At 39.2% G+C, this 26,121-nt stretch overlaps 1 protein-coding gene across 2 annotated transcripts in view; it reads right to left on the minus strand.

The window, feature by feature from the left end:
* Window positions 1-26,121, minus strand: part of WWC2 (WW and C2 domain containing 2) — a 168,030-nt gene that overhangs the window by 15,907 nt on the left and 126,002 nt on the right. For both annotated transcript variants that reach the window (XM_033104491.1, XM_033104492.1), the window contains 10 exons: window positions 23,740-23,869; window positions 23,071-23,151; window positions 22,886-22,972; window positions 19,171-19,363; window positions 17,405-17,569; window positions 8,488-8,612; window positions 6,405-6,606; window positions 5,146-5,310; window positions 3,771-3,863; window positions 257-499 (listed from right to left, as the gene is read on the minus strand). In XM_033104491.1, the coding sequence (XP_032960382.1) occupies window positions 257-499; window positions 3,771-3,863; window positions 5,146-5,310; window positions 6,405-6,606; window positions 8,488-8,612; window positions 17,405-17,569; window positions 19,171-19,363; window positions 22,886-22,972; window positions 23,071-23,151; window positions 23,740-23,869 (1,484 nt within the window). The remainder of the gene's footprint in view (window positions 1-256; window positions 500-3,770; window positions 3,864-5,145; window positions 5,311-6,404; window positions 6,607-8,487; window positions 8,613-17,404; window positions 17,570-19,170; window positions 19,364-22,885; window positions 22,973-23,070; window positions 23,152-23,739; window positions 23,870-26,121) is intronic.

The following is a 26,121-nucleotide window of genomic DNA, read 5'->3' on the forward strand; positions in this document are numbered from 1 at the left end:
ATGTGAGGTGGGATGGTGTGGCGGGGGCACCTCTTACCTGCACCTTGGGGGGTGGCGGAACCACTCTTAACAATGTCCTGGGTTTTAAAAAGGCCTCTAATTATGGGAAAAAAAATGTGTTCCAAGTTCTTAAAAAAGGATTTGAAGACGTGAGCAAAACTGAGGTGTAAATTGGGTACCTTCTACATGGCAGGTGTTAAAAAAGGCTGACTCTACGTAAGCCCCTCAGAGATAATGGAGACACTGAAATCTGTACCTGCTTCTCAGCTTGTTTCAGGAGCTTCTGGAATCTCTCATCTTCCAGCACACCTGGTGGAAGGTCCGTCTCTCCCTGAGCTTTCAGTTCCTCCAGCTTTTGCCTCAAGCCCCTCAGGGCCTGCAGTTCATCATTGAGGCGACTCTGCCGGGTTAGAGATGCCTGAAGATCCAGTTCTAAGTCTAGAGATGTGCGCACTGGGCATTCTTGTGCTGTTCTTCTAAGGACGGGTTGGCAAACCGTCTGGACAGTTAGGACACAAAAACAAAACACCTTTATTATACTGATGCTCATTATTCTTTCCTTCCTTCCTGGCACATGATGGGATGGCATTTCCTTGCTCCCTCGAGTGAGGCATAACCAGCCAAGTGACTTGCTTTGGCCAATGACTGATATATATCACTTCCAGGCAGAAACTTTTCAAAGCCAGTGTGAGATTTGTAAATTTCTGTCACCTGCTAGAGGGACAGCAAAGATCCAGAGATGGAGGCCCCATTAGCTTGAATCCTGACTGAAGAGAACAAAGGAATATCCAGCTACGTGCAATGAACAAGCAGCTAACCAAGAAATAAACCTTTATTGTTTCAAACCAAATATTTTTAAAGCTATTACCATAGGATAGCCTAGCGCAGCCTGACTAATTTACTACACAAAGGCCACTCTCCGTGAAAAACAAATACATCATAAGAAATTTTCATTTCCTCCATTTCAGGCCACATAACTATACTCCCACAGCTTATACCTCTTCCTGTCATTTCTAGAATGCCAGCCAGAATGTAGCTGTTCAGCAGAGTTAAGATTTGGACTCCTTCCTCTAATCACTATGCTTAAATTCCAGCTCCTTCCTTGATTTCCCATTGTCTAGTATCTACTTTCACCCCCAGATCATTGGAGTTCTTCCTGTGGCCAATCTTATTGATCTATCAAGAATTAATTATTGAATATGTACGAATAAATGACTGCTGGGATTTGTAGGGAAAATACTGGGAAGAGAAGACATAATTTCTGACTCTGAGGACTTCAATTAAAGAATGGTAGGAGACAGTAAGCTGTGAAAATAGTGACTTCTGTGCCACAGGAAGGTAGGGAAAGGGGAGATCATTCAGGGCTGCGTCACACTCGCTTGAAGTAAGGAATTCAAACAAGGCTGGGTAAGATTGCATAAGCGGAGGGAAACAAGGAGGGCATTTCTTGCCTATTGTTGGCAGTGGGAATGGAAAATAAGAGATTACTAATAAAACTGGTACTATTTGATACAAGAGAAAGGGACTCAAACTTGAGAAGTATTCCAGCTTGAAGATCTGGAACAATGGTGGTGCTCATGACAGGTGAAAGGGAGAGGGCCTGTCTGCCCCTTTCCTTATTTCAGAGCCTTAGCCCAAATCTGAATAGCTTTCGTTGTCTCCTCGTAGTCCAACACATGGTGCTGTAACGTTTTCTAACAGTCTGCAGCATTCTTAAAAATAGATTCCCTTTATTCAACGTATGCTGTAACAACTTATTACACGGTAGAATCATAAGACACATACTCTCTTTGATTGTATTACTCATTTTTCAAAATCAAAAATCCTTCTAAGTTGTCCTAGGAGCCTTTCTATGGACTCCAATGTGCAGCGGCCTGCTGGTCAATGTTTCACAGCTGGCTTTACTGATCTGTGGGACTGGCCAATTTTGCTGGTGTAAATACTCCCGCCATAACTGTTTTCAAGCTGTTAACGTGACGTCACTGAATTGGGAAGAGACGGGCACCACCAGCTCTTCTGAGCCAACACGAGGAGGCTCCATCACTAGCCTCATGCCTCCTGTGCCTGGCACTTTGCTTTTCCAGTCAGGTAAACCTTTTACTGAACTTTGCAGATGCTTCTGTTCTCTTACGCCTCTACACCTTTTTCATGCTGTAACACTTAAATCAGAATACCGTTCCCCATTCACTTCTATCTAATCATATCTGTCTACTTTAAAAACCGTTTAACAATCATCTCCTACACAATTCAGGATTAACCTTTGTCTGGTTCAAGTAGTTGTAATAACTGAGTTTATCAGTAACCTGTTAGTCAGCTTCATTCCGTTCATAAACGCTTCTGGTTAAAATTTCTCTGAAGAGTGCTACTATCCTCTGAAAGTACATTAGGTGACATATATAAAGGGCTTGAGAAGAATTTTCACTCACAGTGGAAATGTAGGTGCTTCTAAAAGGGTAAAGTTTGACAATCTGAAAGATCCACACTTCAAAATTTCCTGAAAATGCTAATATTAAATAAACGCTAGCATTGTTACCTTTAGAAAAAGAAACATGCTTATTACTTTCAAGTAAGTAGGACGTTAAAGCAGGGGACCCAGTGTTGCCTAGTCGTACGTCTGGCACTTTGCACACAGCAGCAGCAAACCAGACAGCTGCTGGTAAAGACAATGGAACCAATTTCCTTCTCCAGTGCGTCTTCCCAGCCCCCACCCGTAATGCCCAAGCTCTGGCTGAGCTGCATCCCTCCTTGTCCCTTGAATGGGTTTTCCTGCTCCCATGAATCATTTCAACAGCACCTGGTATCTATCCCCCACGTCCCACAAAGCTTCCATTTTCTTCTGAAATTCTATCCAGGTGTGAAGGCCACAGACCTCCCCCAGGAGGCCTTTTTGATTCTCCCAATCAGCTCATTCTCTTCTTTTAACCACCATGCTTTAATAGTCCTGCGTGCTCCTCTGAGCACCAACTCCAGACCAGAAGCTCCTGCGGGCAGAGCCTATAGAGCTGAGCACACACAGTGCTTCTTACTTACTGAACAATGCACTTTAAGCTGAAATAAAACAGCTTAGTAAACTAAACAAATTCTTAGTAAAGAAATAACTTCCCATCTGTTGGTAAGTAAACAGGAATTTTTGAACTATTTGAACTGTTTAACCTTTTAAGTTATTAAATATTCTCTCAGATTTATCTTTAAAGGTCATCCAGAGACCTATGGCCTCTAGGAACACTTAACTCAAGCTTTCCCATCCACATCAATGTTAACCTTCCAAAAATATCTGTTTATAAGCAAGTTACCAAAACTGTATTACTCACTTACCGGAACTCATGCCTGGTACTGGATGTTATACTTTTCCCACAATTGCTCAAGAGCCAGACACGGTGTGGAAACACAGCAGCCATCAGTAGGAATGTGTGCAAGCCCCTTTTTCACCGATACCACAAACTAAATTTCTGCCTTATTTTGCTCAGCATCCAAACCAGTCATGAATGAATTCTCTCAAGCACATCCTCTCCCTGTCTCGGTAACTGACATAATAATGTCCTACTCCCCAACCCCCCGTGTCACTTCATACCACCTACCAACAGCACCTGGTATCCATCGCTCATCCACTGCCAAAGGGTACCCCTCTACCCTCATGTGTAACCACAGCGGCTGCATTCAATAGCCCAAGAGCATGGAGCACTGACACTCAACAGTTCTGGTATTTATGCTTTGCAGCCATGACTCTAGATTGGTCTAGGATAACGAGCTGCTGCTGAGGGAATACGTACCCTTTTGACCCTCAAACTGCGCCGTTCAGTGGAGTTTCTCACAAACAGTGATTTTTTAGCCAGGGTTGAACTGTCACTGTCACTTCGGTTTAACTGGCAACAAAGGACAAAAAAAAAAAAAAAGGAAATCACTGCATAACAGAGTGTTTGGAAACATTTACAGTTGAGAAGTGTATCAGATAGAGAAGATAATGAGAATAGGAGTTTATTTCTTTAAGAAAATCCTCCCCAAACAAGTTTTTCTCTGTTCTATGCTTTCTTAAATAACTGAATTAAAAAAATAATAATAATTAAATAATTGCTTTTGGTGGCAGTTATCAGAAGTCATGTGTTAAGATACATACTCTGAAATAAAATTATCCCTTGTATTTTTAGCTAATATCCAATATTCACTTTGTTAAGAAAAGTTGATGTACAGAGCTCAACATCAGAGGTGAGGCACAGTTTGCACAATCCGGAACGCTCGGCCCACACAGCCCATTCTCACTCCCTTGCCGGCTTCAGGTCTTTGCTGAAATGTCATCTTATCCATGATGCCTGCTCTGAACCTTACTTAAATGTTCATCCCTTGTCCTCACAACTCCCAACCAATCCCTCTTAACTTCCTCTATTGTTTCCCACGGCATTGGTCCCCATCCATGACACTTCGTACGTATTTAGTCATCATGTTCATTGCTTGGCTTGACTCACAAGAATGCAGGCTCTGCAAGGGCAGTGCTCTGGGTCTTTCTTTGTCCACAGACAAATCCCACGTATCTAGAAACATGCTTAATAGCAGGTGCTTAATAAAAATATTTGTTGAATTGAATGCATAAATTTAACAAGTATTTTCTAACCCATTTTATAATATTAAATCTACATTACTACGTAAATACTGTGGGAAGTAGAATCTGCTAAATTGATGCAAATCCTACAATCATTCTCCACAGAACTAGGAATCTGATTCAGTGTTTGGAGGCATTATTAAAAGATGATTTTTGTTCTAAAATTTAATTCACAATTTTTGGTTCCGCAGGACTAACAATGGTGTTTGATATACAGCAGGAATATACAAAATATAAATCTCAAGACACTTTACATTTCTAAATACAAACTGAAGTACAAATATACTTGTGGCCACGTCCTAAATTTTACTTATTTGCCACATAAACGGCATTAGAGCCAAAGAGACATTAAATTTGGGGGAAAAAAGACACCCCCCCAATCCAAACTGAAAAGGACCGTAAGAGTGTGATATTTTATAAAAACATTTCTAGCTATTACTACTTGTAGCCGGAATTTGAAGATCCCCCTCTGCTGTGAATGTAACGGGCCACTGGCTGGCAGGAGCAGGATGCTCAGCTCCCAGCGCCTGGCAGGAGCCGCAGCCCCTTACCCGGCAGATGTACTGGTTCCGCTCTCCGGGAGAGAAGGTCTGGGAGCGCACGATCACGCTGCTCCTCACGAAGGGGCGCTGCCGGGTGCTCAGCCCACTGCGGTCTTTGGGGCGAACTGCCATGCTGGCATTATCTACCTCATCGGTATTTGTCTCTTTATCAACCTAGAAGAGAAGTCATTTGTCAGGAGTGGATCGACATGGATACACTTATGCTCCTTTCTACTAAGTACAAACTAAATAGCTAACCTTCCAACAGAGGCTCATCTAGCACTTAGGGCCACTTCTGAGAGAAAGGCTTCATCTATTCCTTATGGGAACCCGGGGAGATGGACCCACGGTGGGTAGGACAGAATCTGTCCAACAGGGTTACCCATAAATGGAGGTGCCACCTCTAACAGATTAGGCCTACAGAATGAAGGTTTACATTTAGAGGGTAGATGTGGCTTTATAAACAATCTTATTTGGGCATGCTTCATCATTAAACATCAGTAAACTGATTAGTTTTTTGAGAATAAATGATAAAAGCAATTAAATAGAAGAAAATGAAACTATACTACAAAGTTACAGGTTTACATCGAATATGCAATTACACGTATAGTCTTCAGACTGAAGACATGAAGTCTTCAGTCAGGCTACATATGGTATTATTTTTCTCAGGAATAAAGAACCAAAAATTTCTAAACCCGTTATAGCATCCCAAGTTTGCTGGCATCTTCAAAGCTTGAAAATGATTTCCCCACTTTGCGGATGGCAGTCTTAACACGTCTCTCACTTAGCTAGCAAAGTCACGTGCTTAATAACTTGGCTGGTGCCTGCGCCTAACCCGAGTCATCTGCCACCTCCCAGAAGTGATTTCAGTCAGAACACCGTCTAACCAAAATGAACTTTAAATGTTTACTTCATGCTTGAAACTGAAATAAACTTACATTTATGAAACTTAACACAGTTAACTAGTCATCCTGGTGTTAACCAGGATATTCTGAAAATGCTTTTAATTAAAATTCACAGAACATTTGCTGAGATCTGAATACACGATTATCTTCTTATATGAAATTTAAGTGGAGAATGAATATTGTGGGCCCATTTAAAAATTTTAAAGCATTTACAATGCTTCTTACAGCTTATTCCCACAAATGCTTATCATGATCAGCTCTGGCACAAAAATCCTAATATGGAATTACACCCGAAGAGACAAAGTTAGTCAATATGGTCCTGTAAGAGCTCTGCTTGAGGACAGTATAGTTGGAAATATTCACCAGGGTGGGCATTTCAGGAGGTGGCTGACTTCCAAGGTCTTTGGCACAGCTGTTTTCTTTCCTACTTGTGTCTTCATTCATCTCAGGCACACTCGGGCATGAACTTAAGTCTTCGGTATGTCTACCATCCTCTGGCAAAGTAACTTCAGCTTCTTGTTCAGTCACAATTTCATCAGAGGCCTCACTCAGCATTGTTAACAACCTTCAGTGAAACGAAACAAAACACACTTTAGGTCAAGTAGGTGCGCTCCATGAAATGTGCAACCTGGGCACATTCACCTGTTTTCTGGGCAAGGGACAGACTCATACATAACGATTCAAACCATTGCTTTGGCTGGGACTTCTACTCAAATGCTCATGAAAAATAAAATTATGTCTAGCCATCTACAGCAAAATCACCATGGTTTGGTACTAAAAGGTTAAATTCATGAAATCTGAACTAATGTATGAACTAATTCCTAGAGATTAAAATAGAAATATACTGAAAATCGCATGTGAAGTTTAACTCCACCATTTAAATACATTGACATTCACTATACTTTGGTATTAGTTGTTGATTTTACTGTAAAATTAATCATACAACAGCATGGAGTGACTCTGCTAAGAGTGAACAAAGACATGGATTAAAAAATATCCATTATCAGCTGTACTCACGGTCTAGCAGGGGTAGAGACCATGGGAAGGGAGTTTTATTACTGAAATAACAGGGAGCTCTTAATGCCGTATGATCTTGTCTTTAACAAAAGCCATGGCACAAGCGTGGGCAGCGTTATAAGTAGGGCTCCCGAATATGAACATGGTTTATGTTTTGTCTGAACTCTATTGACAGGAAAGCAAGAGTACCAGGGTGGATTAGAATATCTCATGCTTTGTTGTGCTTCATATTCTTAGAATGCATATATTGTTTCTGCTTATAACTGAAAGTCCAGCTTTAATTGTGATTGGTGACATACTGACAAATTGGCCTCAGTCACTAAATGCCTAGTCATGAAATGAACACGAGGGAACAGGCAATACTGTGAGTTATAAATTCCTTTATGTTACTAAGTGTTATTTTTTGAAATGTGTATGTGAAACAAATTGCATTTTACATACACAAAGAAGGCTTAGTATTTAAAGATATCATGATGAAACTTATAATTACTCTCCTATTTATTTATTTAGTGCTCTGAGTTTTATTTACTATAAAGGGCTTTTGATAAGAACAAAGTATATCTGTACCTATTTATATCACTGTAATAAGCTGTTCCTTCCAAATGTGCATGATTTTGTTATTTATGCCATATCTTGTCATTCAAATTTGTAAAAAGTTTTATATACACACATACACACAAATGCATGCTATATATGTATATGCATATATGTATTAACAGTAAGTAGCTCAAACATAACAGAATAAGCAACTATATATATATAAATATATACAAAATCAACCAAAATGATTTTACATGTATACTTAAAAAAACTGATGCAGTCACTAAAATTTGTTTTTAGAGAAAGCAGTACAAACCAGGAAAGATAGTTCTTTATACATACATGAATCTAGACAAAAGCTATAATAGCATTTTCCCCCCCTTTTTAAGAGAAGATGAGGTATGGATAATGAAAAAAGAACAAAAAAAGAAGGTGAAAGTGGCAACAAATAGAGAAATGACTCAGAAGCTCTTTTCTAAATATCTGCTTTGACTTACCACAGCCTAAATGGTACTTCTGGCAGTTTAAAGGAAAAGAGAGTCCGTTTTAAAATTTATCTATAAATCTACAGTACACTACCATACCTTTTAGAATAGACAGTTTAAGACTTAAAGTTTAAAAAGCTCAAGGAATAGTGTTAAAAATTACTGAAGAACAAAGAATCTTGCTGATGTGTTAACTTTGCTCACAATCTTGCCATCAATGACCTCCTTCAACTCTCTAATGACCGAGGAGAGTCGTTCCTCTCAGGGCAGATGACTGGGGCCTCACTGCTCCCCACAATTCCAGAGTAAGATCTGAACCTAGAAAGGTTTCCCAGAAAGTTTCTTAAGAGAAATTAAACATATCCTTTTTGTGTTCCCAACAGCAAAGGAAATAACTGTTTTACCAATCTCCATCTGGACCTCTTTGCTCTTCTCCCTGTCCTGGTTCTTCTTCTTCTTCCAGTGCTAATTCTTGTTCCACAGCCAGTAGCTCAGCGGATGTTCTTGCAAGTAAGGCTGACACTGCATCCTGGAGAATGTAAGACATATGGCAGTTAACATCATACACTTCTCGAAATGATTTAAAAACCCATCAGATGGGGACTTAAGCTTCAGTTGTGAAAAAGGAACTGGTACTCGACCCAATTCTCCTGCTGAGAATATGAAAGATGAATGAAATAAAAAGCAAAAAAACAGACAAAAACTCCAGCTGCTTTAAAGCAATGAAGAGCAGCAAAGGCAATCAGGACTAGAGGGCCAAGATTCCAGGCATAAGGGAAATGCAAGAGGTGAACCGACCATCACTGCCACTCTTTTTCCTTGGGGCCATGTGACAATTCGAGTGGTGAGGCATACAGGCTAAAGAGACTGGCTGCCCAGAACCATGGCAGTGTTGGTAGAATGCAAAGATCAAACCTGATTTGAGGACTACCATGCAGTCAGCACACAAGAGATCAGAGAAAATGAACTCTGAAGTGACTTTAGCCCAATGTTATGTGCAATAGTCCTATCGAGGCATTTGCCATTCCTAAGCTGCAAATGTGCAGAGCAAGAAGCTGAGAAATAAAGCAAAAACCAGCTGGCTGGAGGCTAAAACAGCAAGCAGATATTTCAGTTGCCTCACCATCCTAGGGAGAGAAAAATTGGAATTCAGGTCCCCCAAGTGATCCAGGTGATTTGCCCATATTGTAATCTGCCTTCCAGAAGAATATTAAATCCTCTCTGGAGGAAGCTATCAGCCAGAGCCTCTATAATTCTTCATACATAACATCCAGCATTCCATTGAAAACAGGACCAGTGACTGAAAGCCAAGAAAAACAATAGACAAAAGAGGCAAACCCACAGGCAATCCATATATTGCAGTTACTTAAAGAAGAAATTTAAAATTTTACAATAAATATGCTCAAGAAAACTGATGAAATGATGGAGAATTTCCCTAGAATAAACATACAAACAAAAAAATCTCTTTAGCACATCAGAGTGAAACTGTTGAAAATCATAGGAAAAGAGGAAATTTTACAAGTAGTGAAAGGAAAAAAGATTCATTACCTCTTATGGAACAACAATTAGCAATCCCACTTTTGGGTATCTACCCTAAAAATTTGAAGACACTTATTTGTAATGTATAGTTCCCCCATGTTCATTGCAGTATTTTCACAACAGCCAAGACATTGAAACAACGTAAGTGTCCTTTGACAGATGATTAGATAAAGAATACGGGGTACGTATTTACAATGGAATACTACTAGCCATAAACCTAACAAACACCTATGAAACTCCACCCAACAGTAGCAGAATACATTTTCTTCTCAAGTGCAAATGGAACATTCTTCAGGATAGACCATATACTAGGCCATAGAACAAGCCTCAATAAATTTAAAAAGACTGAAGTCATACAAAATATATTCTTTGATTATACTGTAATGAAACTAGAAATCAATAACAAAAGGAAATAAGAAGTGAACAAACGTGGAAATTAACACATTCATAAATAACCAATGAATCAAAGAAGTCATAAGAAAAATGACAAAATACTGGCTTCCAGTCAAGATGGTGGAGTAGGTAAACACTGTGCTCACCTCCTCCTAGGACACATCAAAATTACAACTAAAATACAGAACAACCATCACTGAGAGTCACCTGAAATCTAGCTAAAAAGAAGTCCTATAACTAAGGACATATAGAAGAAGCTCGAGACTGATAAAAGGGGTGGAGATGCAGATCAGGCTGGTCCCACGTGTGACAGTTAAAAATCAAGAGGGCTATCTTGGCTGCGGAGGTCCCCCCTGAGGAGCCAGCTCCTCACCAGGCTCCCTAGCCCAGGGTCCCAGTGCTGGGAAGAGAAGACCTCGTAATTCTGGTTGTGAAAACCAGTGGAGATTGTAGTTGAGTGAGACGGAGGGCAGCTGGAGTCCCAGGTGCTCCTCTTAAGGGGACCGCACATGGACTTATTGCTCTGAGCTCCAGCGCTAGGGCAATTGCTTAAAAGGTGCCAGGGACATATGAAGAGGAACTGAATTGTCTGGCTTCAGGAAGAGGGCTGGAGGGGCAGCTTGCTCCCAGACAGAAGCCATTGTTACTTTGTTGAGCCCTCCCTGCTCTCAGTATGCTGACACAAGTGGCCACCATATCTGGTCTCCTTCAACATGGCTAACACCATTCGCCCTGCCCTGGTGATGCCCTGAGACCCCACCCCACCCAAATTGTGGGCCTACCTAAGCCATTTCCAGTGGCTTTTCCATATACATGGCCTGTCTTGGATCATGCTGCAGACTTTCCTAAAATATCTCAAAGTTTCACAAATGCCAAACAAGCAGCATCTGGCCTTGGCATGCCCTGTACATCTTGCAAAGCAGTCCTAGATTGGCACTAGTGGCAGCCAGGCTGGTTCACAGCTTAGCCTCTCCCATGCACCTCCAAGCCCAGGAGAAGTGGCAACCATCTGCAAATCACTTTGTAGGTCATACCAAGTGGCCCCAGGCAGGATACAGGCAGCAGCTGATCTCAGCATGCAACACAATCCCTGCGAAGAGGCCCCAGAACCAGCACACCTAGTGGCCAGCTTCAGACCACACCAGGGCACCACCCAAACACCTCCACAAATGACACACCCAAAGGGCAGACTGGGCAGGCATAGGATCAGTCCTATGAACAACAGCTCTTCTAATCCTCACAACCAATCAGCATGAGGGTCACAGTCAGTCCTCATAAGCAATCAGCATGAGGGTCAATCCCTCCCAATGATATTCAAACAGCAACCAAAGCTCCACTACAATAAGAGGGCAAACACAACACACACAAGGGACACACCTGCAGCACCCAGCTCAAGTGATGAGGAAGACTGCACCACTGAGCCCCACAAGGCACCCACTACATAAGGCAACTTTACTAAGACCAGGAGACATAGCAGCCCTACCTAATCCATAGAAACAAACACAGGGAGGCAGCCAAAATGCAGAGACGGAGAAACATGTCCCAAATGAACAAACAGAACAAAACTCCAGAAAAAGAAGTAAACAAAATGGAGACAAGCAATCTACCAGATTCAGAGTTCAAACACTGGTTATAAGGATACTCAATTATTTCAGTGAGAACTTCAACAAAGATAGGAAGCATAAAAATAGAGATATAAAACATTTTAAAAGGCAGTCAGAAATGAAGAATACAATAACTGAAAGAAAGAATACATTAGAGGGAATCAACTGTAGATTAGATGAAGCAGAGGCTCGAATCAACAATTTGGAAGATAAGGTAGCAAAAACCACCCAATCAGAACAGCAAAAAGAAAAAACAATCCAAAAACGTTAGGATAGTTTAAGGAGCCTCTGGGACAACATCAAGCATACCAACATTTGAATCATAGGGATACCAGAAGAAAAAGAGAGAGAACAAGGAATCGAAACCTATTTGAAGAAATAATGACAGAAAACTTCACTAACCTGGTGAAGGAAATAGACATACAAGCCTAGGAAGCATAGAGTCCCAAACAAGGGGACTGATGATGAGCCCAAAGAGGCCCACACTGAGACACATCATAATTAAAATGCCAAAAGTTAGAGACAAAGAGAGACTCTGAAAAGCATTAAGAGAAAAGTAGTTAGCTACCTACAAGGGAGCTCCCGTAAGACTGTCAGCTGATTTCTCAACACTTTACAGGCCAGAAGGACTGGCACAAAATATACAAAGTGATGAAAGGCAAGGACCTACAACCAAGATTACTTTACCCAGCAAAGCAACATTTAGAATCGAAGGACAGATAAACAGCTTCCCAGATAAGAAAAAGCTAAATGAGTTCATCACCATATAACTAGTATTATAAGGAATGTTAGAAGGACTTCTTTAAGATGAAAAAAAAGAAAAGGTAAAAAATTATGAATAATAAAATGGCAATAACTACATATCAATCAAGAATTACTTTCAAGGTAAATGGATTAAATGCTCCAATCAAAAGAGATAGGTTGGCCAAATGGATAAGAAAACAAGACCCTTATATATATGCTGCCTTCAAGAGACTCACTTCAGATCAAAAGACACACACGGACTAAAGGTATAGGGGGAAAAAAAGCTTTTGGAAAAAAATTTTTGGAAAAAAAATTTCATGAAAATGGAAAACAAAAAAGCTGGGGTAGCAATACTTATATCAGACAAAATAGACTTTAAAACAAATGCTATAAAAAGAAACAAAGAAGGACCCAGCAATTCCACTTCTGGGTATTTATGCGAAAAAAGCCCAAACACTAATTTGAAAAGTCATATACATCCATACATATGTGCATTGCAGCATTATTTACAATAGTTAATATATGGAAGCAACCTAAGTGTCCATCAATAGACGAATGGATAAAGAGGTGGTACATATATACAATGGAATATTACTCAGCCATAAAAAAGAAAGATATCTTGCCGTCTGCAACAACATGGATGGATCTATAGGGTATTGTACTAAGTGAAATAAGTCAGACAAAGAAAGACTAATACATATGATTTCACTTATATGTGGAATCTAAAAAACACAATAAATGAACAAACAAAACTGAAGTAAACTCATAGATACAGAGAAAATTTTGATGGTTGTCAGATAGGAGAGGGGTTGGGCGGATGGGTGAATAAGGGCAAGGGATTAAAAAGTACAAATTGGTAGTTACAGAATATATTGGTTGTTACAAAATAGGATGGGCATGTAAAGTATAGCATAGGGAATATAGTCAATAATATTGTAATAACTGTGTGGTGTCAGATGGGTACTTGATTTATCAGAGTGATCATACTGTAAGTTGTATACATGTCTAACCGCTATGTTGTATACCTGGAACTAATATTGTATGTCAACTGTAATTGAAAAAAATAAAAAAATATTAAAAAATTTTTAAAAATTACAATATACTTCGATATGAATGAAAATTAACACACAATATATTAAAACTTATGAGGTGCTTTTACTAAAGCAGTGCTCAGAGGGAAATTTATAGTTGTCAGAAACTATATTAAAAAACAGGAAAGATTTCAAATCAATAACCTAACCTACATTAAAAAAAATGGAAAAAGAGCAAAATAAACCTAAATCAATCAGAGTGAAGGAAAAAATAAAGACTAGAGTGGAAATTCATCAAACAGAGAATATAGAAATATCAGAGAAAAAAATCACTGAAAACAAAAGTTGGTTTTTGAAAAAATGAAAAATATTGACAAACCTTTAGTGAAACTGACCAAGAAAAGTAGAATGAAAGCTTAAATTACTAAAATCAGGAATGAGAGAAGGGACATTACTGTCAACTTTACAGATATAAAATGGATTATAAGGGAATACTATGCAGAACTGTATGCCAGCAAATCAGATAACCTAGATGCAATGGGCAAGTTCCGACAGAGACACAAACTACCAAAATTAAGACAAAAAGAAAATTCTGATTAGACTTCCAAGTAAAGAGAACTTCCCACAAAGGAAAGTCCAGGCTCAGATGGCTTCAGTGGTAAACTCTACTACATATTTAAAGAAGAATTCATATCAATTCTTCCCAAGCTCTTCCAAAAGGTAGCAGAGGAGAGAACACTTTGTAACTCATTCCATTAGGCTAGAATTACCTGGATATCAAAACCAAAGATATAACAAGAAAACTATGCATATAGACAAAAAAGTCCTCAATAAAATAAAACTGAATCTGATTAATATAAAAAGGATTACATACCACGACCAAGTGGGATGTAGCCTAGGAATGCAAGATTAGTTTAACATTTGAAGATCAATAAACCATATGAATAGAACATAGGACAAAAACCACACGATCATCTCAATAAATGCTGAAAAGCTCTTGTTAAATCCAACTGCCTTTAATTGTAAAAACACTGAACAAACTAGTAAAAGAAGAGGATTTCCTCAACCAGGTAAAGGACATCTACAAAAAACTCACAGAAAACTCATACCTAATGGTGAAAGACTGAAAGCTTCCCTGTGAAGATCACATTTGAGTCACCACTTCTTTCAATATTGTACTGGAAATTCTAGCCAGGGCAAAATAGGCAAGAAAAAGAAAAGGCGATTGGAAAAGAAGACGTAAACTAACTCTATCTGCAGAAGATATGATCTTATACATAGAAAATCCTAGGGAATCCACTAAAAAAAACTATTATTATGAGCACAGCAAGGTTGCAGAATACAAGATAGACAAAAATTAATTATGCACTGAATAATCTGAAAATGCAATTAAGAAAATAGTTCTATTCATAATAGCATCAAAAAGAAAAAAATTAATAAAAGAAGTGCAAACTTGGACTCTGAAAACTACACAACATTGTTGAAAGAAATTAAGGAAGACATAAATAAATGGAAAGACATCCTGCATTCATGGATCAGAAGATTTAACACTGTTAAGACGGTAATACCCCCAAACTGACCTACAAACTCAATGCAATTTCTATCAAATCTTAGCTGTCTTTTCTTTTTTGCAGAAATTGACAGACTGATACTAACATTCATATGGAAATGTAAGGGACTCTGCATACCTCAAACCATCTTGAAAAAGAAAAAGTTTGATGACTCATCGATTCTGATTTCAAAACAACTACAAAGCTATAGTAATCATAGCAGTGTGGTACTGACATAAGTACAGACATACAGATTAACGGAACAGAATTTAGAGTCCAGAAATATAAATGCTCACACTTTTGGACAATTGATTTTTGGCAAGGGTGCCAAGATAATGCAATGGGTAAAGAATAGTTTTTTTAAATAAATGGTGTTGGGACAACTGCATACCTACATACAAAAAAATGAAATTGGAGCCATTCCTCACATCACACATAAAAAACAACTCAAATAAAACAGAGGCCTAAAAATAAAACTAAATGTGAAAACTCTCAGAAGAAAACACAGGAATAAATTTTTGTGATGTTAGGTTTGGCAAAGCCTTCTTAGATATGACACCAACAGCATAAGCAATAAAAGCAATAAAAGCAAAAAATAGACAATTTGAATTTTATCACAATTTAATTCTTTACTGCAAATGAAACTATCAAGAAAGTGAAAAAAATAACCCACAGAATGAGAGAAAATATCTGCAAATCACTTATTGGATAAGAGACTTGTATCAAGAATATATGAGAAACTCATAACTCAATAATACAAAAGATAAATAACCCATTTAATAGACAGGGGATCTGAGTAGACAGTTCTCAAAAAAAAAAAAAAAAGATATACTGTATACTGATAGCTAATAATAGGTCCACGAAAATATACTCAACATCATTAGTCATTAGGGAAATGTAAGTCAAAAATACCACTTCATACCCACTAGCATGGCTAGAATCAAAAAGACAGATTCCTAACATGTGGCAAGGGTGTGCAGAAACTGGAACCCTCATACATTGCTGGTAAGAATGTAAAATGGTGCAGTCACTTTGGGAAACAGTTTGGTAGTTCCTAAGAATGTTAGATTTACCATATGATTCAGCAACTCCTAGGAATACACCCAAGAGAAATGAAAACATATGTCTATATAAACTCTTGTATACAAATGTTCATTTGTATATGAGCAGCATTATTAATAATAGTCAGAAAGTATAAACAGCCCAAGTGACCATAAGCTGATGAAGAGATAAATAAAAGGTGGTATAACCATACAAGGGAATATTATTTGGAAATAGTAAGGAATGAGGCATTAATACATGCTTTTATATGGATGTACCTTGAAAACATCACTCTAAGTGAAAGAAGATAATCACAAAAGAACAAATATTGTATTATCCATTTATATGAAATGTCCATAAAAGTAACTTTAGAGAGAGAAGAAAGATTAGTGGTTGCCTTGGGTAAAAAGGAAAAGCAGGAGTAACTGCTACCTAATGGGTACAGGGCTTCCTTTTGGGATGATGATAATGTGCTAATATTAGATTGTGGTGATTGTGGTTGCACAACTCTGTGAATATACTAAAAACTATTGAATTGTGTGCTTCAAATGGGTGAACTGTATGGTATGTGAATTATATTGCATAAAGCTGTGAAAAAAACTTACATAGTGTGACCATTATAAAAGCATCTTTCAAGATATAAGTCATACTTCATCATCTTGTATGCCTTACTTGGTGTCTCCCACAAACCCGGGCATGTAATATAAGTTCTACCAACACGTTTGTTTCCCTTTTCCCACCTACCACAATGTCCGCTATAGTTCCTTGCATATAATAGATGACCAATAGAGTACTGGTGCTTTAATTATCTTACTTATGCTTAGTAGATAATCGAAATAGATTATTATTTAGATAATAATCTCATAGATAATCGAAAATAAACTTGAACTCAGTAACAATATTCACAAATGACAAATCAGTGATGAATGGCCTCATAAAATGTCCCTTTGTAAATTTTTTGAACTACTTAAGTATGACTGTTGGTTACAACAAACTTTTTAATAGAAAATATTTACGGATACTGATGTTACAAATGGAAACTAAAATACTATTTAGGCTTAATTGTTTTTAATGTTTGCAAAATGTAACAGTTCCAAATGTATAACTTGATAGTGAACACAATGTATAAAAGTATAAATTTAAATCAAAAGGTTTTTCACGGTCACTTAAAACAATAAAGCCTCCACATGAGTTTATTTTTATGGAAGGATGCGTGAACAGAAACAAGTGATTCTTTTATGTACTATACTTGAAACAGAGCTAGAAATTATTTATTTTTTAGGAAGCTGGGAGAAAAGGGTAAGCTGTGATAGGAGAAAAAGGAGGATAATGAAAGTGAATAAAAATATGTTGTTATCATAGAATTTTATATCCTATTTTTATTACATTGTAATGACTTTTTCTCTAATTTTGACTCACCAAGTCTATAGGATCTACTAATGGCTGGTTTGGCTGAAATACAGAATCCTCATTTTCTTCTTCATTCTTTTTGGAAGGCATTTGCTTAGAAGGAAGCAAGTTATACCACAGAGTGAAAATCTCATTGGAAAATGGTAAATCTGCCAGACTGATCTGGGTTCCAGCCTATGTGACACGAAAGAAAAAAGATAAAAAAGAAAATAAAATATTTAAGTTCATATTTACTCCTTCTGACATAATTAAGATTATTTGGCCAGCTTGTTTTATGGTTTAAAAAAAAAATGCAATACTCATGATATAAAGCATTGGTGTATTTTTCTAAAGTTGGAGATGTTTTATATTTTCAGGTATAAGTAAATAAGAAATAATCCCAATCTAAAAGCCAACTTCAGGATTATTTTGTGAGATACTGTTTTCCCCAAACCTAATGACTAAGCATGCAACATTTTGTAAATGTGAAATTATTTTTAAATGAAGTTAAAAAATAAAAAAAATAAATGACTAAGTATAAACCATAATATTTCTTATAATATGCTGTAAGAGTTATTTGATTATTATTCAAAAAAATCCATTATACACTGAAAAATTTTAAAAGAAACAGAAAAACTCCACTGTGGTTCTTAAATGAGAAATCAGCAAAATTTTTCTTCGGCTAAGTTAGTAGACTGTCAAAAAAATTAAAGGTTAAAAGCTTTAATATTCTACCAAATAACACATATCAGCCAGAATCTAAATTAAACTACCATTTTTTAAAAGGCTATCAATTAACATATTTATTAGCTTTATGAGCTTCTGACATATCTATTATATGAAGCCTTTCTGACAGCCTAATGAGTCTGTTATCTTTGCTTCTTTCTAACTTTCTTTATTGTCAGACAATATCAAATATTTTTTATATATGGAAAAAGAACTGCTAATAAGAGATCTATCACTCTTTTAAACTTTGTTCATTATGAAATGTGTGGTTTTGTGTTCCTATTGTACTGCAGAGAAAAGTTCAACTAGAGACCTAGGCCGTTTTTTAACACATTTGAACACTTTATGTAACTTTCCTGGTGTGTAATGGTTTTCTGGTTATTATGCATAGTGGTGTGTTAAACTCATTATTAGTTATGTATGAAGTCTTCTACTTTAACATTTAAATATCATATTGCTCTAAATAGCAACATGTACATCTTCCTGGAAGCTCTAATACAGGCTGGGAGAATGAACTGAACAAAGGAACCATATAGTAAATGTCTTGCTTAATTTAAATTTGTAACAGTGAATTATATGAGGGATGTCTTTTTGATATCTGGTTCCATCATTCACTAGCTCTGTGATTCTAAACAGATTACTTCTCTAAGCAGTTCTTTATTTGAAAATCAAGATAATCAGGCCTTTTTCATAAAATTGTCATGAGGAATAAATGCGACAATGTATATATACAAAGCACCCAGCACAAGACTCATATTGGGAATAATAAACACACTCTATAGTGACAGTCAAACGAGAGGTCAAAATACTTCTTTAGCCAAAGGGTAGAAACAGAAAGTAGATTTTACAGAAAATCACAATTTATAAGCAGATGTTAAAGGTCTAGAATAAGAGAATGAAAGCCCGAAATTACTATTTCAGATAAAAAAATGAAACAGCCATTGGATATATCTGAGAAATTGGGCAGATTTGTAATGGTATCAGGGCTAGCAAAACAGCAACTAGAAAATTTTTCTCAGAATATGCGGTCACAAGTGTCATTAGGTAATGGTAATTATGAGAACTCCTACCAGGCATTCTTCCCTTCGGTGTTGACTAACACAGCAAAGATCTACTCTCAGTGTCTTCTGCTGTAAGGCTGTTTGGGAAATGGCCACTCTGAACATATCATTGAATAAAATGGATTCCGTGGCTAGATGGACTTTTGTTCGAAACAGACAGCTGACATCAGTTGAGGAGGGAAGTAGAGCAACCCTAAAGTACCTGCAAAGAACGAAAGCAAAATGGATTTCAGAGGTACTTTAATTATACTGGATTCAAAGCTGTATTTTGAAATTATCTGCAAAAGGGAGAAACATGGGGGAGCATGGGTTTCGTTACCAGCCTAAAGCTTTGCTGTCTGTACTCAGCAGCCCAGAGGCTGTTCCTAATCCACCTGGGGCCACCTTTGCCCATGAGCCTGTGCCCAGCCTGCCACTCCCGAAGGGGCACAGCAAAGGCACGTGACAGGAAAGTGAATGGCAACAACATCTGCAGGGCAGACGAACAGAACGTCCCACCTGCCCATGTACAGCCAACTCCAAAATTAGTTATTTCTGAGCCTGGGAAGGTAGAAGCACACTGATGGCTTTGTCCCCCAAAATATGCATCCTGAGTATTAAACAAGAGATGCTGATGATTATGTTCCAGGAACGGAATACATTATCTTACTAGAGAAAAAGAAAGACTGAGTAGCATATTGTTATGAAAATTTAAAACAGATGAAATCGAACAGTTCAAAAAATATCACTGTCTAGCATCTCAGAAGTATCAGAAATGACAAACTGTTTTAAGAGTCTAACGCTTTGTAAAATTCAGAAGAGTTAGAGAAAAAAAAACTTCTAATACCACTTTAAAGTGAATTTTCTGAGCACACATTATATGAGGACTCACAATTCTTAGAAACAGCATGAGATATTTTCTTTTAAATCCCAGAAGGAGAACATCCATTAAATCCCTCCCCCCATTGCCAGGCTTGTCTAATTCATATTCTAAGAGATGCCTTTCTCCAACGACAAAAACTGTAATTTACATGCAGAGCTAAGGAATGTCATATTATTTCTCTATTTATATAAACACTGATTATGGAGATGAAGCACTAAAAACCTAGTGGATCTGGGGCCACTGCTGTTAAGGCCAGAGATTCAGCAGAAGAAATCTTTTTTTCTCTGCCTTCATGGGAAAGCAATAAGGGGGACTATATCAGAAAGCTGGAATGGAGGCGGCTGGATGGCTCAGTTGGTTAGAGCGGGAGCTCTGAACAACAGGGTTGCTAGTTCGATTCCCACATGGGCCAGTGAGCTGTGTCCTCCACAGCTGGATTGAAGACAACAAGCTGCTGCTGAGCTGCCAGAGGGGCTGCCAGATGGCTCAGCTGGTTAGAGCGCGAGCTCTTAACAACAAGGTGGCCGGTTTAATTCCTGCATGGGATGGTGGGCTGTGCCCCCTGCAACTAAGATTGAAAATGGGGACTGAATTTGGAGCTGAGCTGCGCCCTCCACAACTACATTGAAGGACAATTACTTGACTTGGAGCTGATGGGCCCTGGAAAAACACACTGTTCTCCAATATTCCCCAATGTAAAAAAAAAAAAAAAAAAAAGTGCTCAGTCCAAACTGAGATATCTGGTAAGCATAAAACATATGCCTGGTTTCAAAGACTTAGTAAACAAAAAAAAAAAAGAAATGTGAAATCTTAAAAAAAAAAAGAAAGAAAAGAAAAAGAAAGAAAGCTGGAGTGGAGGGAAAGAATTTTCTATTTCTCCAGACTTCAGTTTTACTCTGTACCAGTGGCCTAACCATTTACACTACCCTAAAGTATTTCCCCATGAAAAAAAGTGAGGTTTTACATAATTAAGAGCCAAAGGCACAGGGGAAAGAAGGTAGTGGTGCTTTCCCTCTCATTCTGCTGGAGGGAGTTCTTCCCAAACGAGTCAGGAGCTACTTGCAGAAACACTGTGGCTGCTGCTAACCAGCTGAAGCATATATACTCTGCTGGTCGTAATTAATAATCAAAAAATACGTTTTGAAGTTAAGGGGAAAAAAGAACTATTTTAAGGATATGTCATACTAGCTGTCATTTTTAGCAGTGTCATTATTTAGGCCAAGGCTTTCATGTATGTGGGTTTGAAAACATGCTGCTATGCATCGTGGGAAGGTTAGAACAATTAGACAAGTAACTGTACAGCAGCTGTGGAGCAGAAGCGCCTGCTGTCCTCACCATGTGAGAACTATTGATCCGACCTACAACTGGCCATCGTCATACCTCCAGGGGGCACTGGTTTGCGACTTCTTATGAAGTGACAGTGACTCTGATTGGTTTGGCAGAGGTAGAACACGTGGAGATCCCACCCTTACAGTAAGGGTTTAAAGAAAGACGTGTTCTTGGGGAGTTCTGCAGTTTTCTCCTGGACTTGTGGGTTGACTTTCACTGTTCATGGACTGCATCCTTGGCGGACCTGTCTTCTCCCGGAGATGCCATAGCAAATTAAAAAGTGGCCAACGGCACACTCCAGTATCCCAACATATTCATTGGTAGGGAGAAATCACAAACAATATTACGAAGCCAGTCTTCCCTGAATACTACTGACTACTATTCCTAATCTCTGCCCCTGAAACAGGCTCTCTGGGGTGACCTAGCCACGCCCCCACGTGCCTTGCCTCCTCACCGGTCTTGCTAATAATGTGGAGCCCGTACAGCTGGATTTCAGGGGGTGCTCCGAGCCCAATCCACTCTTGGAATCCTATTCCCCTCTGGCATCGATGATCGTCAATACATACCCACCACACTAGCTCTATTCTCTTGCTGACTAAATAATCTCCACCTAGGTCTTTTTTCTTAGACCCAGTTTTTTTTTTTTTCCTCTGACAATTCTTAGAATATTAGGATGTGAGCTTAAAAGTAAACCTACAGGGAAAACACCCAGAATTCTCATATTTACTCTATTAAGTGCCTTTTCATTGAGGAATATATTCTATTACTTAGGAAAACATCCACCTAGCTGGGTATCCACCCCAATTGCTCTTTCTTAATCCTAAGCCCTTGTATTGGCATATTAAACATATTACTAAGTGGAAATATGGATTCTGGATTCTAAATCAGAGGTGCTAAGTTGAACTCTGGCTTCTTTTTGGTACTTTCTAGCCATGGGCCCTTAAGAGAGTCACTGAAATTCTGACTCTGGAAACTGTCAGGAAACAGTCCCTAAGCAATAGAGTGTAGCATTGCCACTACTTCATTAGGATTTATGATTTGATGAAGTGAAATAACTTTAAGAAATTATTGGTTACAGGGACATGAATATTTGGTGATAAAAACATGACACTCTCACAAGTGTCATGATATGATGTTTGGCAATGCTATGCTGATAGGTAAAATTTATTCACTATATTCTCATGTAAAAGATCAGAAAATTCCTCCAACCCAACAGTAGTCACAATCAGGCAACAACAAAAATTTTAATTATATTAAAAAAATCAGGCCCCAACCCAGCATAATACAGAATTTCTGGTTGAAAAGGGAGATAAAAAGTCTTGATTCCTATTCTTAATAATGAATTGGTTGAATAAGAATCAAAACCCAAAATGTTTTTTATCGCATTCTCCTTTTCTCTTTGTCTTTATCTCCTTCTGATTCAGACATGACCAGCTTGCTGTGTCTTCTCCATTGGATGGATTGCTTGATGTAGACTTATCCCACGTGGGCAATTCTAAGCTCTTCAATTTGTTCTTCACTGATTTTACTTACACTTTGGAAGTATGAGGTATCAGGAAGGCATGAAGATTTCGGAGTTGTGCTATGATCACCATGAAACTTGACCTCTTTGCATCATATCTATCAAAAGAGAAGCTGATGAAATGAGGAAAGAGCACCGGCCCCTCGTCACAGTGTGGATTTCTAGAACCACCCCTCCCCTGCGCACAGTCCTTTACCTGAGTCCGATCTGCACCTGGGCCGTCTCCACGATGGCAGCATCTTCTTCACTGTATGTCACATCTTCGACTTCACTAGGCCTGGGGGCCGGGAAACAGTGAGCACAGAACAGTTTATTAACGGGGTACCGATGGTTGTGTTTACTGTTTGCAGCTTAACGATTGTGAACGAACACCGGAATGAACAGTCCTCCTGAAGCACCCCAGGGGGACTGATCCCAGTGAAAACTCACTCTGAGGTCTCTCTTCACTTGTCAAAGGAAGTCTGCCTCTGAGACTTTAGGGGAAAGGCTTTCTGATGCCAGACTTTCCTAAGCCTCGCTGGGGTATACCACACCCCTGGACACATCCCAGGCTTTCCGAAATGTACCCGAGAAGCAGGCAGTGGCTAACCACTTTACTTCAATATTTTCATTAAAATCAATTTTAAGTCTCAGAGTGGGTGCAGTGTCTTTGAGTACACCAACCTGTTTATCATGTCCCTGGCTGATGATGGCATGTTTCTGGTTATACTGAAATTTTCAGGCACACAGTTTCTTTAAAGCCTACAGCCCTGACCACTGCAAAGAGTGGACTAATGGCAGCAGTCCATTCCCGGAGTATAATGCACATGCACGGCTATGGGAAAACAGTGTAATGAAAGGCACTCCTGCTGAAATGAACCCTTACTGTTTCACGAAAGCTTCATAGACCCCGCTGTCTCCAGCAACAGATTCATCAGATACAGCAGCCGACACACAAGCGGTTTTCTCCCCAAGCAAGTGGATTGCTCTTCTTTTTGGTAATGATTTTTCCACATCTAAGTAGGGAAGAGTGATAGCACTAATTAGGATTTCATATTAGGAAAAGTTGAATATAAAATACACACACAGTATGGTTACGAGAAATCCAAAATAAATTCCCAGCTGAGAAGCAAGGATGTTACTATTCAGACCAACAGATGTGGATGATTTGGGGCATTGTGACTTACAAGATTCTTGGGGCACCAGTTATTTTACTCAGTATTCGAGGAAGAACATGGTTTTTCTTTGTCCTGAAATATTTTTAAGGGAAGGAATGAATCACACACATTCTCACTGGCCCCTTCCCTGTTTTAGGTATTCACTGCAGCCACCATACACACAAGGGGTAAGAAACTACCTGCCTCGCTCAAGTAGTAGAGGTATTTCTGTAATAGGGAGCGTCAAGCTTCTCAGTGGCCCCTATTGCTCTCCCCTTCTCTCACATGCCATAGTCTACATCTCCAGGGCGACTACTCTAATAGAAGGTAAAGAAAAAAAAGTCTTCAACTTAGAGAATTCCTCACCAGTTAATAGTATTAAAAAATTTTTTGTGGGTGTGCTCCTGAATCTTTAGCACCAACTACCACTTAACTTTTATCTCTAACTCATATTCATACACCAGCATCCTGCGGTGAGCAAGGAGCATTCATTTAAAGCTGTGTTCCTATGTAATAAGCTGCAAGCCTGTGGAGTCCTTTCATCCTCTAGCCTGCTTCCGAGCAGGGATCAGTATTGGTATGCATTTCACCCCCTTCAGAGTCGTGACTTTACATCTTGTTAAGATGTTTAAGTTTTAAGGCTTCAGATTACAGGATTGATTGCTGGCAGTGGGAATGCTTTTTCCTTGATGATGAAGTGCCTTCTCTCCGCCCACCCCCCTTTGTGAGGGGTGAAGGTGATGACATGATTTATTGATTACCCCCAGGAATAACCACAGCAGCCTGAAATTGACTTTGACAATGACAGAGACGACTGTGGAAGGACTTCGTAGTTATTCCGACTTGGTTTCTGTTATCCAGCAGGGATTGGTGCTGCAGAGCAAAATGTCTATAAAGGGAACTCAGCTTGACCTGCATTAAGACCCTACAGCACTCAGGGCGATGGACAGTGTCACTGCCATGGTCAGACATCCCCTGAATTGGCCAAGCATTGCGGATCTGACCCGCAATTAGTCTTTACCCTTAAAATACGCTTTTAGTTGTTTTTCACACATGAAACTCAGTATTATTTGCAAACAAAGCTCTCGGATATATTTTTCCTTAGGGCGACTTTTTAACTTTTAAAATGCATATATTATTTGTTTTGTGGAATGAATATACATATGTAATTATATGTTTCGTAGAAGCTTCAGAGACACTGGTGTGTAGCACAGGCTTCTCAGAAAGACACAGTAAGTAGTAGGCCCCAGCATCAGGAGCAAGGCAGGACAAGGACATCTGGGCTTCAGGGCCCCTGGGGGGCGACGGACCTTGAGTGACATTCTTGCTGATCTCTCCCCTTCTCCAGCATCGGCCTTCATTTACTGGCCCCTCCAAGTTGATTGAATGTTGAGAAGTGGTCACTAGCGTACACCTCAAACACATGAGGAGCAAATGCAGCTTTGAAATGTTCAAGAAATGTTAAGTAAGACCCTTCAAGTCCAAAGCACAGGAGAAGGGCACAAAACCCATTCCGCTTTCTCCTCTCTCCTGTCCTTTCCTCCTTTCATCATTTTCAGTGCTTTGCAGCAGGAATATGTTTAGCGGAGTCTGTATTACTTGTCAGATGTAATAATACTGACCACGGCCTGCGAGCTGGGTACCAGGCTCCGGTAGATACTGTAGAGGGAGGGGTTACAGCATTAATCCTCCCAGTACCCTACAAGGTAGATACCGTATCACTCCCATTCACAGATGACCGACAGCACACTGGAGAGAATGAGTAACGTGCTCACCAAAACACGGCCAGTCAACGGAGTAACCAAAACGTGAGTGCAGGCGTGGTCGGCTCGGGGGCAGAGAGCACCTGCCACCCGTGCTCCTGGGGCAGAGGGAGGCCCACAGAGCCTTTCTGCTTTGCTGTCTTGCAACCATCCCGGAAGCACCACCCTCATGATGCTTTTCTTTGTGGCTGATTATTTCAGGAACACGTTACTTGTACCTTCGCCACCTGCCAGGTAGCGGCACAAAAACCATACAGATGTCTCCTGTGCCCTGCCTCTGCCTCTGCCCCAGGCCACTGGCAGGCAGTCTGTCTTCAGTATTTGAAATCACACAAACAAGATGGATTC

The sequence above is a fragment of the Rhinolophus ferrumequinum genome, chromosome 4 (genome assembly GCF_004115265.2).
Source record: "Rhinolophus ferrumequinum isolate MPI-CBG mRhiFer1 chromosome 4, mRhiFer1_v1.p, whole genome shotgun sequence".
In the NCBI taxonomy this organism is placed as follows: domain Eukaryota; kingdom Metazoa; phylum Chordata; class Mammalia; order Chiroptera; family Rhinolophidae; genus Rhinolophus; species Rhinolophus ferrumequinum.